The 12595-nt window shown below is 38.9% G+C and overlaps 1 protein-coding gene across 8 annotated transcripts in view; it reads left to right on the top strand.

Annotated features, from left to right (window-relative positions):
* The window catches only part of PDE4D (phosphodiesterase 4D), a 520925-nt gene that overhangs the window by 361683 nt on the left and 146647 nt on the right, over positions 1-12595 (top strand). For 2 of the 8 annotated variants that reach the window (XR_012584872.1, XM_074569484.1), the window contains exon 1: positions 4929-5252. The exons of the other annotated variants lie outside the window; for them this stretch is intronic. Coding sequence is in view for 1 of the 2 variants with exons in the window: in XM_074569484.1 (XP_074425585.1) it covers positions 5188-5252 (65 nt within the window). In the remaining variant the exon portion in view is untranslated. Of the gene's footprint in view, positions 1-4928; positions 5253-12595 lie in introns of those variants that run through there. 8 annotated transcript variants of the gene reach the window in all.

Here is a 12595-nt window from a genome sequence, read left to right as displayed (position 1 = left end):
ATCCTGACACACGAGGTAGCCTTAGCTCAGCTCAAGTCCAGAGTTTTCCAGTGGGGTAGTATTTAATTTTAGGCCATTTATTATTATCCAGTATTAGTCCAACATTATCAGGTACCTTTTATTCCAACCTTAATGTTAGATGTAACCATAGACCACAGCCATTGCTGTTAGCATGAGCTCATGCGGTTATCCTAGAATACAATGTTTGTCAGAAAAAAATATTCTCCTACTCCTAAAAACTATATTTTATTTTCTTTTTGAATCTCTAGAAATGAAGCTCTACACAAGTACTATATCTGTTCTGATAATGCTTTACATCTGCAACTGAGTCTACATGGACCAGCAAATGTCCAGTTAGTACTGGATTTGCTAATATCTAATCGCATAACTGACCAAATCAAATGAAAATTGGGCCAGAATGAAGGCAGAGGGACATGTTTTAAGTCCAGAATATATCAAGAACCTAGCTTTGCTATGTGCTGGAGCGAGGCAGCATAAAGCCTCCCTCCAAGACGTGCTTGCTTTGCGCTGACGGTACAGCTCAGGCAGTAGCACCTGGCAGTATCAAAGGGAACCGAGACTGAATATCCTCGGAGAAGGCATCATGGCAGAATAGGGTATACTTACATAAGGCCCTCTTTGCCATGCTACGTATGAGGAGTTTTGCACGCTTGAGTCTGGGTAAAGCCTTTCTAGAGCACACAGTAACTTTATTTACACTGTAATCACTGAACAAATATACCATATTTATTCCTAAGGCAGGTAGCTTGATCCAGGCAGCTAAATGTATGTGAATATAGAAAGGAAACGCTAGTGACATATGTTGTATTTCTTCTGTGCCTTTTGGTGTGTCTTTTTCCATTCTTAAGAATTCTAAGCTTTAATTATTATCACATTTTTCTATTATTTTACTTATGCAGTTATGTATACCTATTTCCTCTTTGATAAAGTCACTCCAGTCAAAAGGGTTGTATGCTGTTACCTAGAAATGAACAGCAGACTTTAATTCCTTGACATTCTGTCAATAAGCTATGACATAATTTTGCTAAGGTGAGCAGTGGCAAAATCTTCTGGTGGGTCAGAAATTTCCTTCTCTAATTCTCTGGCTTAATGCTTGTTATTGAACGATGTCTCTTCTGAACCTACACCTGCATTACTAGTTCTCAAAGCCACCCGTGCGAGTAACACAAGAATATCTTGTTAATCTTTTCCGTCCTTCAGTCTTGTTCTACAGACCGGGACATAAGAGGATAAACTAGTGCTGCAGATGAACTAGGTTGAACTCTGCAACTCCCAGTTTAACGAAACTGACTGGTATAGGGCTTAGCTTGTAAGAAGATGTTTCCTATGGTGGAGTGTGTGCTTCTAGAGATTAGAAAGCTTGGATTGGGATCTCAGTGCATATTCTTTGTATATAGAAAACTGTTTCACGTAAACACATAAACTGGCAAGCGTACTTGAAGAAAAGAAGGATACAAAGTGTGCAACAGGACCAGATGCAATAGTAGCTAAGCAATGCCGAGGATATTCCTGAGTGAATGAGCCCAGCTCCAGGTTTTTAGAGATACTTTAATTATCCTATCTGAAATAAGTTTATGGTGAAACTAAGCTTGCCATCAAGAAGCAGCAGCTTATGTACATTTCATTTGCTAATGTGCATTCCAAACAACATAGTTAAGAGCCCAGTCATTCTTTATGTGTTAAGGCTTGATGTTAGGCTTCCAGGATTCTCTTACACTTGATATGTTGCCAGTGTCCCTTTGTGTCCTAAAGCGATGCATATTTGCTAGAAATCCCTGAATTTTTCACCACAGTAAACAAGAAAAGTGGTATCAGCTGTTGTGGGTTTAATTTATTACAACATTAAACTTGATTCTTATCAGACTACAGGAGCTTTTCACTTTGTCTTAAAAATGAAGATTGTGAATTTATTTCTTTAGCTTGTATACAACAGCAATAATAACCTGGCACCTATTGCATGTTTTCAGTTCTTTGATGTCCAAGCATTTTTCAAGCAGCATGGTGTGTGTTATCTCTGTTTTACAAATGAGGAAGCCAAAACTCAGAATGTTTAAGCAAATTTTCTTTACTCTCAAGACAAAGATGTTCTGAAGCATGAAACAGAACAGTCAGTCCTGTGCCTCATTCCTTAAGCCATGCTTTTTCCAGTTCATTTTAATTTTCAATTTTGTGCAATGTAACACTGGTTTAATTCAATTAGTTAGTAATTTGAAGATAAGTAACTAAGATGCAAGCATCCTCAAAGAAGGTTGAATCCTGCACACATTTTATTATTGTTTTTTTAATTACTTCTATATCCTTTTTCCTCAGACAGTTTAACTATACAGCCAAAACTTCAGTTGATGGATACACACTGATAAAAAAATATTATTGTTTTTCTTGTGGCTATTATTATTAGTGTATTTAGCAGTACTGAATGGCTCCATCCTGCAGTATTTTCATTAATTAAAAATATTTTCTTCCTTATTGTCATTATTCAATCAACACTTGCCTAAACTGCAACAGCATACCAACAAGATCTGAGTTCGAAAGCCTTTTTTCCTAAAAAAGGATTCCAAAAAAGAAGTAATATGATTTTTTTGAAGTTACAGAATTACATGTACAAATCAGATGCTACAAATGCCTGTTGCATGCTTCACCAAAGTCAATTTTTGAATTTCACATAAAACTAACATTCCCTGGAAGCCTATGAGCTCTCCCTCCTACTGATACATCCTTTTTGCAGGAAGCTTGTGCCTCTAAGGTTGCTACCTGAGGACAGGTTCTGATTTGACTGCTTGGAATATGGTTGCAATACTGTAGTCTTCTTGTTGTTAATTAATATATATTTCATAAAAGTACCTGCTCTGAAGTTGACAGGCACTTGGAGGGCAGGGGTTTATTTCTAAGGTGCTGATGAAGGAGACCAACAAAGGAAAGCAAGTTAGCAATAGGTGTTAATATTTAACTCCATTGGTGATCTGCGTCTCCATCAGACTTTTTTTTCTGAATCTGCACTACCTTAATTGTATAAATACCTGTACAGACCCGCATAGTCATATTTTGTATATAAATATTGCGGTATATTTCTAGTTATATTTTGATTAGCTACAACTAAGAGGCAGCATCTTGACTGATATGCTTTTGAGAACAAAACATCTTGAGGTATCCACTGTGTGGCATAGCAGAAGTGGTCCTTGAATATTCCATTCCAGTATGGTATTCTGAAGCTACTTAATCAGAAGCTTTCTTTCCTTTCATTTTGTATTCCTTCATTGATATGTGAGTAATGTTGATATTTATCAGTAATAAATTATCAGACAAACTTTAAAAAAGCTTTAAAATGACCAGCTATTCTGCACCTCTGTTTAATGTGATTTTTGCTTTTCTGCATGACCTATTCCATCTGTTTAAGGAATAAAAAAGTTTCACAACATGGTGCCTGATTTATGTCCACTTCTATAGACATCTGACCTGCACAGTGACAGACCCAACTGTTGCTAAAGGTCCCATGACTGTGTGACCCTGTGAGCTAAATTTACAACAGATGCTTTTTCCACTCTTTGAGATTAACTTTTATGATTCTACAGGACACTTTAAAAAAGTCCTGTGTTAATGACTAGGTGATATATGAAAGATAGGTACCAGAAAACATGACAAACAGAATACTAGGCAAGAATTGTTATTAACGTTTCTTATGCTATTGTGGAGCACTTTATATGCAGATGACTGGCATAAGCCTCCAGGGGATTAGGTTCTTTCCCATTGATATACAATGTAGTTGGTAATGTGTTTTATTGTGCTGTTATAAAATAAAGTGCAAAGGTTCTACAGAGCTTTACACACTTTATGCACATTCCTATTTGATGATTTTTTTGATATTTTAACGCATAACCTGTTTATCGTGTTTTTCTTCTATTTGCCAAGTCTATATAAATTTGATAAATACAATTTTTAGTGCTTGCTTTCATTATTAACCTAGCTGCACTACCATCAAAAGTAATATACTGCAACACTTGTAAAGACTGTACAAAGAAATGGCTATTATGCATGTAACCACTTGTTGGACAATAACTTGATCTTTCACTTTAAAAAAAAAATCCTAACACAGTTCAGAGCAAATTCAAAATGTTTAATTGAAGTGGTATATTCACTATCAAGTTCTCTGCATTTTTTGCCTCTTCTAACACTGGAATTGCCAAATATGCTTACACTGATATTTCCTAAAAGGAATAACTCTCAAAGCTTTTATGATAAGTTTTTGTCTAGAAATTATATAAATACAAGGTTTTTTGGTAATGCATAAACTATTAATATATTTATCATAATGGGAAAAGATCGGTTTCTGCAGTGTGGTAGAGAGGACATCATGTTAGGGTTCTTTAACTGAGGTATTTTGTCCTTCAGTGATTTATAACAATAGCTGTCTGTATGTGTGTTTGACTTTAACAGTCAACAAGGAATTTTATTTTTACTTAACTTCCCCACAGTGTTTCGAATGTCTTTCAGACAGGGAATACTTTCTGTTTTGTTAAACTAGACAATAGTACTTATTCACAGTATCTAGGCAAGGTTTAGGAGAAAAAGAAAAGGCAGAATTACATTTCTAGGTAATGCTTTTAGTTAACTTGGAATGAAGAATCTTTGTTCCTTTCCTTACTCCACAGAGACTAATTTATCTATCACGTCTCTAAGTGGAAATTCCCTGCAAACTCACTAGTGTTAGCGTAACTTACATTCATCTTTTCCTTTCATTTATTATCCATCAGTATTGTTCCTTTTTTTTTCTTAAAAAAAAAAAAAAAAGGTGATTGACCTTTAAACCTGTTGTTATCGAACTGCAAGAAAGAGATAAAGACTCTTTTCAGCTGCCTTCGTTCCCATGTGACCTGCAGGGAGAATAGATTCAAAATAGACTAGTTCCTCCCAGGGCAATACAAGACAGAAGAGAAAAGCACTGTCATTTCCGAACAGCACAGTGCTACAGTAAATTCAGCGTGAAAAAGGAAGGAGTTGCAGCGTGTTAGAATTCTTCCTCCACAGCCTGGATTATTACGGGAGACGGATTTCAAGGGTTTTAAAAAGCAGAGGATTTAAAAAAATACATTGAAATGGAGTGCTTTGAGAATCAGCTTTGTAAGGACAACTGATGTTTGACTGCTAGAAATACTGGAGGAATTTTTCAAAATGAGCATTGTTATGAAGCCAAGATCCCGATCTACCAGCTCCTTACGGACTGCCGACGCAATGTGGTAATGTGTTTGGTTTGCTTCTTTCAGGCTTCCCTTCCTATTATGACACACAGACATGTCCCAAGAAAGTCACAGGGTTTAGTTTTGACTCGATAGATTTTGCGTGGTTATTGAAGATGTTCAGCTGCTGAGTTTCGCAATTAATAGTAAGAAACAAAATTATTTAGCCTGTCCTTGTGAAACACTGTGCGTAGGACTTTTTTAATGAGAAACTATTACATATGTTTTTTTAACCCATTACATACTTTTTCCCCACTCAGTAGTCAGGTTCAGTCCTTGCACTTACAGGTACCTTCTAAAAATCTTCATCAGATTTATTTCAGGAACAAAGTTATAATATGAAGCTTGCAGTTCTGGAGGATAGAGGGTAAAACGAAGCTATAGTTTGCTTGAGCTGTTTTGGGATACTTACATATAGTTTTGCTGCATAAATAGACTGACTGGTAGAGATAAGTGTCCTGGGAGGAAATAGACTTTATGATGGCATGTGTGAGTGTGTGCTGTGTTATGCTTCATGTGTTTCCCCCCCTCTCAGCGTCTCAGGGCAGGAGAAGCGGACTGTGATAGTGATCTGTGTGTATGATTTTCTTGCAGATTTCTTTCAGTTAGCAATCAGCAAAATTCTGTCTTTTGATTAATTATTTTTTCTGGTGAGCACTTTATGCTTTATATAGCTTAATAGGCACCGACAGGACAGGTTTCTGTTAGGTACGCGAAGTAAATTCACTCTTGTTTTTTTAATGTCTCCCACATTTTTTTCCTTTCTCTGTGTTTTTAATAAAACCACCATCATTTTAATAAACACATAATAGACAAATTGTTCAGGGATATATTTAACTGGCATAAAGTGATACATTTTAAAAAATAGCCTTTGTTTTGAAATAAATGGCTGATGTGTTACTGTGGGATAGACTGGTAACTAAATACGTTTCTTTGTGAGTAAATATATCAAGTTAATTGAACGTTAACCTGTTAAAAACTTCACGTTTCAAAGAGTCTTGGTTCTGACTTAAAGCCATGTCAGTACTACCATTAAAGCAGTTAGTAATTTTTTCCAGTTATCCCTTAATAAAACTATTTTGTATTAAAAGAAAGTTAAATAACTACACTATTTAAGCTGAAAAGTAGCCCCAGTCGTTCCCCAAAACTGCTAAGGAAGAGTTTTGCTGAAATACCTGCAGTAAGTTGTGCCTCTATATCTTTATTAAAATTTAATAAAGTAATACAGTGTTGGTGAACTATATCTTGCTAAAGTGTTACACTGTGCAGGGTGTATCCAGGGCAGTGAGCTAAAACATACATACCTTAATTGTTACGTAGAACTGTGCAAATAAATCAATATGTTTCTGACAAATTCTGCCTTTCAAGTATTTCTCTTTTGACTGCTTCCATGGATTCTTACAGGAAAAAAAGAAATCGTTTCAAGGGAAAAAATCCTTGTAGCCAATACGCGCAGGCTGATTTGACCATGAAGTATTCTGTCTAAAATACCTGCCTGCCTCTCTTTTGTTGCTGAGGCCTTTAGTTATAACATTGACGTGGTAGGTGGGAGTACCTGTTCTTCTAGCTGTGAATGGGGAGTCCTCTGCTACCCTGCCGTTTGGAAACATATTAGAGCTCGGAGGTGGCTCTGGGTGAGATCCTTGGAGACTGACTAGACAAGGTGCATGCTGTTCTCTGGCAGCATGGAGCCAAGCCAGCCGAGCCCTGCCCCAGCCAGAAACCAGAGGGAAACTGTAGTGCAGAGGGAGGAGAGAGGGGGAGGGAGCTGCCGGCCGCTCCGCACCGGGCTCAGATCCCGGCCACCTCCAGGGAGGTGGCAGCTCAGGCCAGCTCACCCTGCGCACACCACCCAACCGAGCAGCCCTCATGGTGGGCCCCAGCAGGACTGGTTTCCAAATCACCTGCATGACTTCGGGTGATGGTCTTAATCACCAGACTCAGGAGCCTGTGGGTTTGTCCCCGTGGGTCGGTGCTGCTCCATGCAGCTCTGTGGGGCAGAATAGCAACACTGCAGTCCCGCCACGGTATTAAACAGTCAGGAGCGCTGACAGATGTTCACACCAGGAGGCAGGGAGAGCTACAGCATGTAATTCTCCTTTCTTTGTCCGTTAGCATAGCGATCCTGCGGTGTGTTGGAGGAGCAGGGGTGACTGCGGGGATGGAGAAGATGGGAGAATGTGACAGGAAAAGCCACAGGGGGCTTTCTGAATCCCAGGAGCACAGGGACTGAGTGACAGGGTTGCACTGAAGTGTGGATATCCCTCTGCAAATGTTTGAGAAAAATGGTCCCAGGATGTCCTTGCACTGCAGTTTCCCCTGGGAACAAAGTTCGCATGAAGAACAGAAACCAGGCTCCCAACACGCGGAGACCAGTGAGGTGATGGAAGAGACTTAGAGACAAGGCAGACAAACCTCTGCCATTGGTTCCCTGAAATCACACTCACCTGCTGTCCAAAAGATGCAATAACTTCAGGGTATGTGGTAAAAGCATGATTCTCTTTCCAATACAAGTATTACGAAGCTGGTAGTGTGCAGAGGTGCACCAGCTGGCTTTGAGGAGCACAGGTGAGCCCAGGCTGTGCTGATGCTCCCGCTTGCAAAGTGAGTCGTCTTGGTCAGGACTGGCTGCTGCTTAGCATGACAGTAGGGTCTTTAGGCAAACCTTCTCTTTCTGATGCACCTTGGAAAATCTCTCATGACGTTATAGAGACTGAAGTAAAAGCAGATGGTTGGTATTTATGCAAAATAAGAAGGTGACTTATTTAAGGATTGTTACCTGTTAAGTTAATACTGCCCAATTCTATCACTCGTTCCTCCTCATTCCTAACTTCAGGATGTGACTGTGAAGTGTGCTTGTGAATCAGAACATTTCTCAGGAAAGGTCTAGAAAGAATAAATGATGGTACAGACTTTTCAGTGAAGACAATTGATTTGTCTTGTTATTCCTGAGAAGAAATAACAAGGTAAAAAGGAAACTCGCTGTAAGATAAAACCTTGGCTGGGACGGGAATATATGCATTTAAATGAGAATATGACTTCCACTTTCTTGACTGTTTGCCACTGAACGGTAGAGCAGCAGTGTTCACATGTCACATATCTGTTGGTCTTTTTCTTTTGTAATGAAGGAAAAGTTTGAACTCATAAAAAATACTATTTTGGAGGAACTGAATTAAAATTTTTGAAGTTTAAGAAAGGAACTGATGGCAAATCAAGCAAGCAGGTTGTTGGACAAGAGCTTACTGTCTGGAAAAGGTGCAGCTGATCAGATCTTAGAACTTCTTTATTTTTTCATGATACAGATAATTCGCACAAAGAGCTAGTAAGCCTCAGGAGTATTGTCAGCTTTTTGTCACAATCCTTTCTGCGTGTTATGTCTAGAGTTGATAGTTATCTGTTTACTTTGTGGGTTGACCTTCCTCTGTCTTCATTTATTTTTTGTAACATACACCAATTCAGGCTTTCCTGTTTTTTGGAATTTAGGGCTGGCTGATCTGCAGAGGGCACATCCCAGCCTCCCTGGTGCCCCTGAGAGCAGAGGCCTTCAATGATTCAGTCTGTGGTATTCTGTAGAACAATGCATCTGTTCTTATTTAACTCCAGAAGCAGGTGATACTGCTTGTCTGCAATATTGTGAAATTCAGTAGATTGGAAATTTCTTAGTCTATAACATTTTTATAGATAAGTGGAACAAAACTGATCTATTGGATGAGCTTTTCATGACTGTACCCTTAATATGTAGAACACAATAGGGATGCTAAGTAAAAGGTTTGTTGAATAGAGACAAGAAAATGCTTGTGGTCTGACATTAGTGGATAGTGTTGTTTCTGGAGCAGAAAAGCTAGGAGAGAAGTATGGGATGAGATCCAGCTGTGCTGACCTGAGGTAGCTGCACTGGCTTCCTGACTTAAGGGTAACACAAAGGAGAACTCTGCCATGAGTGTGACCCAGTCTTGGTACCCATGTCTGGTGGGAGGAAGCTGTGTCTGCATCACACTGCCTAGAGACTGGCCATCCCAAAACAATTCAGTTACTTGGTTAAACGCTTGGTGCTAGCAAGGCTATTGCTAGTATAAAGATGATGAGCATGTATAATAAATGCTATTGAATGAGTCATATGCCTCTAGGTTACTGGCATCAGACCTATTTTTGAAGTAACTGCTGACTTTTTGGACTGGCAATGACAGTGCTGGGGAGATCAAGAGCAAAGGATATTCCTTGAAGGAGTCTTTGTCTACAGGGCAGAGAACAGTATGTGAATGTAAATGTGAATAGTATTAACAGCATGCATACCTCTTGGCTGTTGAAGAGTTAAGGGGTTTTATTCCTGTACTGGATGAGTATTTTCCTCTCCAGTATTATGGTATTTAAAAGATGGGTAAATGTAGTGCTTAGCAATATGGTTTAGTAATGAGTTTTGTCAGTGTTGGGGTTGATTGTTGGACTTAGTGATCTGAAAGGTCCCTTCCAACCTAGACAATTCTATGATTCTATGATTCTATGACTATTTGTGGGAGGCAAGGGGGAGACAAGTGCCTGTTGTCATTATTGGTGGTATTACCTGTCCCCTGTTGCCATAGCTTATGAAACTACTCATGAAAAGAGGGTTGCGACCTCACACAATTTTAGTAGTTGAAGATGTTGAATACAGTCCATTGGAAAAGTTTGTTGCAAGCTGCAGTGTCCAAACTCATGGGGATGCTGAAGTACCAAATATCATATGAAAAATTAGGGGATTTCTGAATGCTAAACAAAGCCTGAAAGCTAGAGATAACTTTCCCTGCATGAAGTCTGACTTTGGTGGAATTCATAGGTGACCTTATTTAGAAAAATAGATTTTCATAAGCAGTATAGGCCTCAAATCATGACAACCATGGAAATTCGAGGTGGCATATGTACTTTTATTTATTCTGCCAGTGTCAGTGCTAATGAGGAAGCCTGCATAGTCAGCATTGCACTATTTTCCAGAGTGTGGTATGTTAAACAGTGTTATTTTTACAAAATTAAACAGGAACAAATTCTATTTTCTCTGGTGAGTTACAGGTGGAGTTTGAGGTGATCAAGTATTCTATTTTCTAGCAATATCTGAGCCTGACCAATGGTCTACCTAACATAGTATTCTGTCTTCACCTGCAGCAACAGAAGAACGTGAAAGCCTGTCCAGTTTCTGCAGTCCATTCCCATCATATTGCCCAGCATCTACTAGTGTTGTACTAGGGATGTTACTATAGGGTTCATCCTTGCCTGTTCCCTTTATAATCTAAGGACCTGTTGCCTATGGATTTGCCTGATCTCTTTTTTTGAATACGCTGATGCTGTCTTTCTGCACAGCCTTCTGACAACCTTTCTGACTATGTAAGTACTTTCTTTACTGCGCTTTAAAGTGGTGTCCTACTGGTTTCAACGAGTGTCCCTTAGTTCTGTCACTGTGGTATTTGGTGAAAGACTCATTTTATCCAACAACTTCATGATTTTGCAAAGCTCAGTCGTAAGCTCCTCCGCCTTTTCCTGTAGGAACTGTGGAGTTGAAGCCTTCTTAGATTTTCCTAAAAAGGCTGCTGCCTCATCCCTTGATCATTTTAGCTGACATCTTTGTATGTCCTCAGACACCACTGTGTCCTTGAAATATAGAGACCAGGCTGTGCACATTACTTAAGATGTGAATGCACCAAGGTTTTTATACAGTGGTAAAATTATGCCTGCTTTTTTTCTCAGTATCTTTGTTGATAATGCCCAGTACGCTGCTAGCTTTTTTGACTGACATTTTAAGTTGAGTCAGTCATTTTAGACATTTTTTATTGTTTTTTCTTGCTATTATAATCTTTTGGCATGGTCTCATCTCTGCATTTTTTTATAGCAGAAGTATTAGGCTTGCCAACACAAACTCCAGTTACTTTAACATGAATGCGATAAGAACTTCTGTCTTGAAATACTAAATGTTTTTTAAACAAAAAAAAAATATTGCACACCATGCCAAACAGAACTGATGGCAAAGTGTGACTCCAGCAAAGAAAGGGCACTTCCTCTGAGACGTTCTCTTTCAAGCTACATCCAGACGAACATACGTAATATTCTTTCCCCACTGCAGGCAAGCACACGATGTAGTTCTCTGCCACTCACTTTAGTGTACAAACAACCCACTCTCAATTTTCCTGAAGATATAATCTTGTTTTAACAGCACAGTTTGTTCTCACACCTTCTCCCTGGGCACGTATGCAGATTATCAGGTCATGTACAAAGCTCCATCCAGTAACTAGACCATGAGGCCAGTGGCGACAAGGCACTTCAGTGTCTATCCCTAGCGTAATGTAAGGAGAGTGCAGCAAGCTTCATGGGGAGCTCGCTTGACAGCTAAGCCTGAATGGCTAAAAGCCCATTTACAGCTGGTTCAGCTGAGGGTAGGAGGTACCCCAAATCAGGATCAATGTTGGGATGCCTTGGTAGAAGTCCTCTCCCTTTTATCCCATTCATTACACCATGGCTGAACTAGTTGTTTGCATTTTTTTCCAAGTTAAAGGGCACCTTCCAACACAATTTCCTGAGGAGCACAATTACAGTGTAAGGCATAACAGACAGGATTCAGCTCACCTAAAGATAGATGTCTGAACTAGTAACCTAGAAATACTTGTTTTCAGATTATGACTTACATCATGTATTTTAGACATCTGCCTCAGGTGGAGATGTGCTCTTGATGTCACTGATTTTATCAAGAAAAGTTCCACTGAATATAAGTAATACATACAAATGGGGTCAAACTTCTGTATGGGCACCTGCAACGTGCACATTTAACCAGATTAATTCTTTCTAATGCAACTGACTTAGTTTATGCAGAATACTTTCTTTAATATTTAGTAGTTGTAGCATTATTTTGTAATATAAGGGTAGTATTCATATAAAACAAGGGAAGTCCAGTACGGAATATAATATTTTGGAACAGCAGCAAGAATAAACCAATGACTTAGGCTGAACGTAATGTTGAAAGAACCTTGTGCTCAAAATGTGGTCAATTCACATGCATGAAGTCACTAAGCAGTGATGTCATCATTCTAATGGAAGCACAAATGACTCAACCTCATTACCGTGATTTCCATCAGTTTTCAGCTATGGTGGGTTTTAATTCAGACTCAACCTCATTACTGTAATTCCCGTCAGATTTCAGCTTGGTGGGTTTTAATTCAGACTAACATGTACTAGAGCATGTTTCTTAAGTCACGTTACAAGACACATAAGTGGGTTTCTGCACTGCTTTATTTGTTGACCTCAGTGATAGGGTGAAGATGTATGCATGCATGACTTAAATAGGTGCATGACATGGCTATAGTACATGATTTTTTAAATATTTT

The sequence above is a fragment of the Larus michahellis genome, chromosome Z (genome assembly GCF_964199755.1).
Source record: "Larus michahellis chromosome Z, bLarMic1.1, whole genome shotgun sequence".
NCBI lineage: Eukaryota > Metazoa > Chordata > Aves > Charadriiformes > Laridae > Larus > Larus michahellis.
This window is presented reverse-complemented; position numbering and strand designations above follow the sequence as displayed.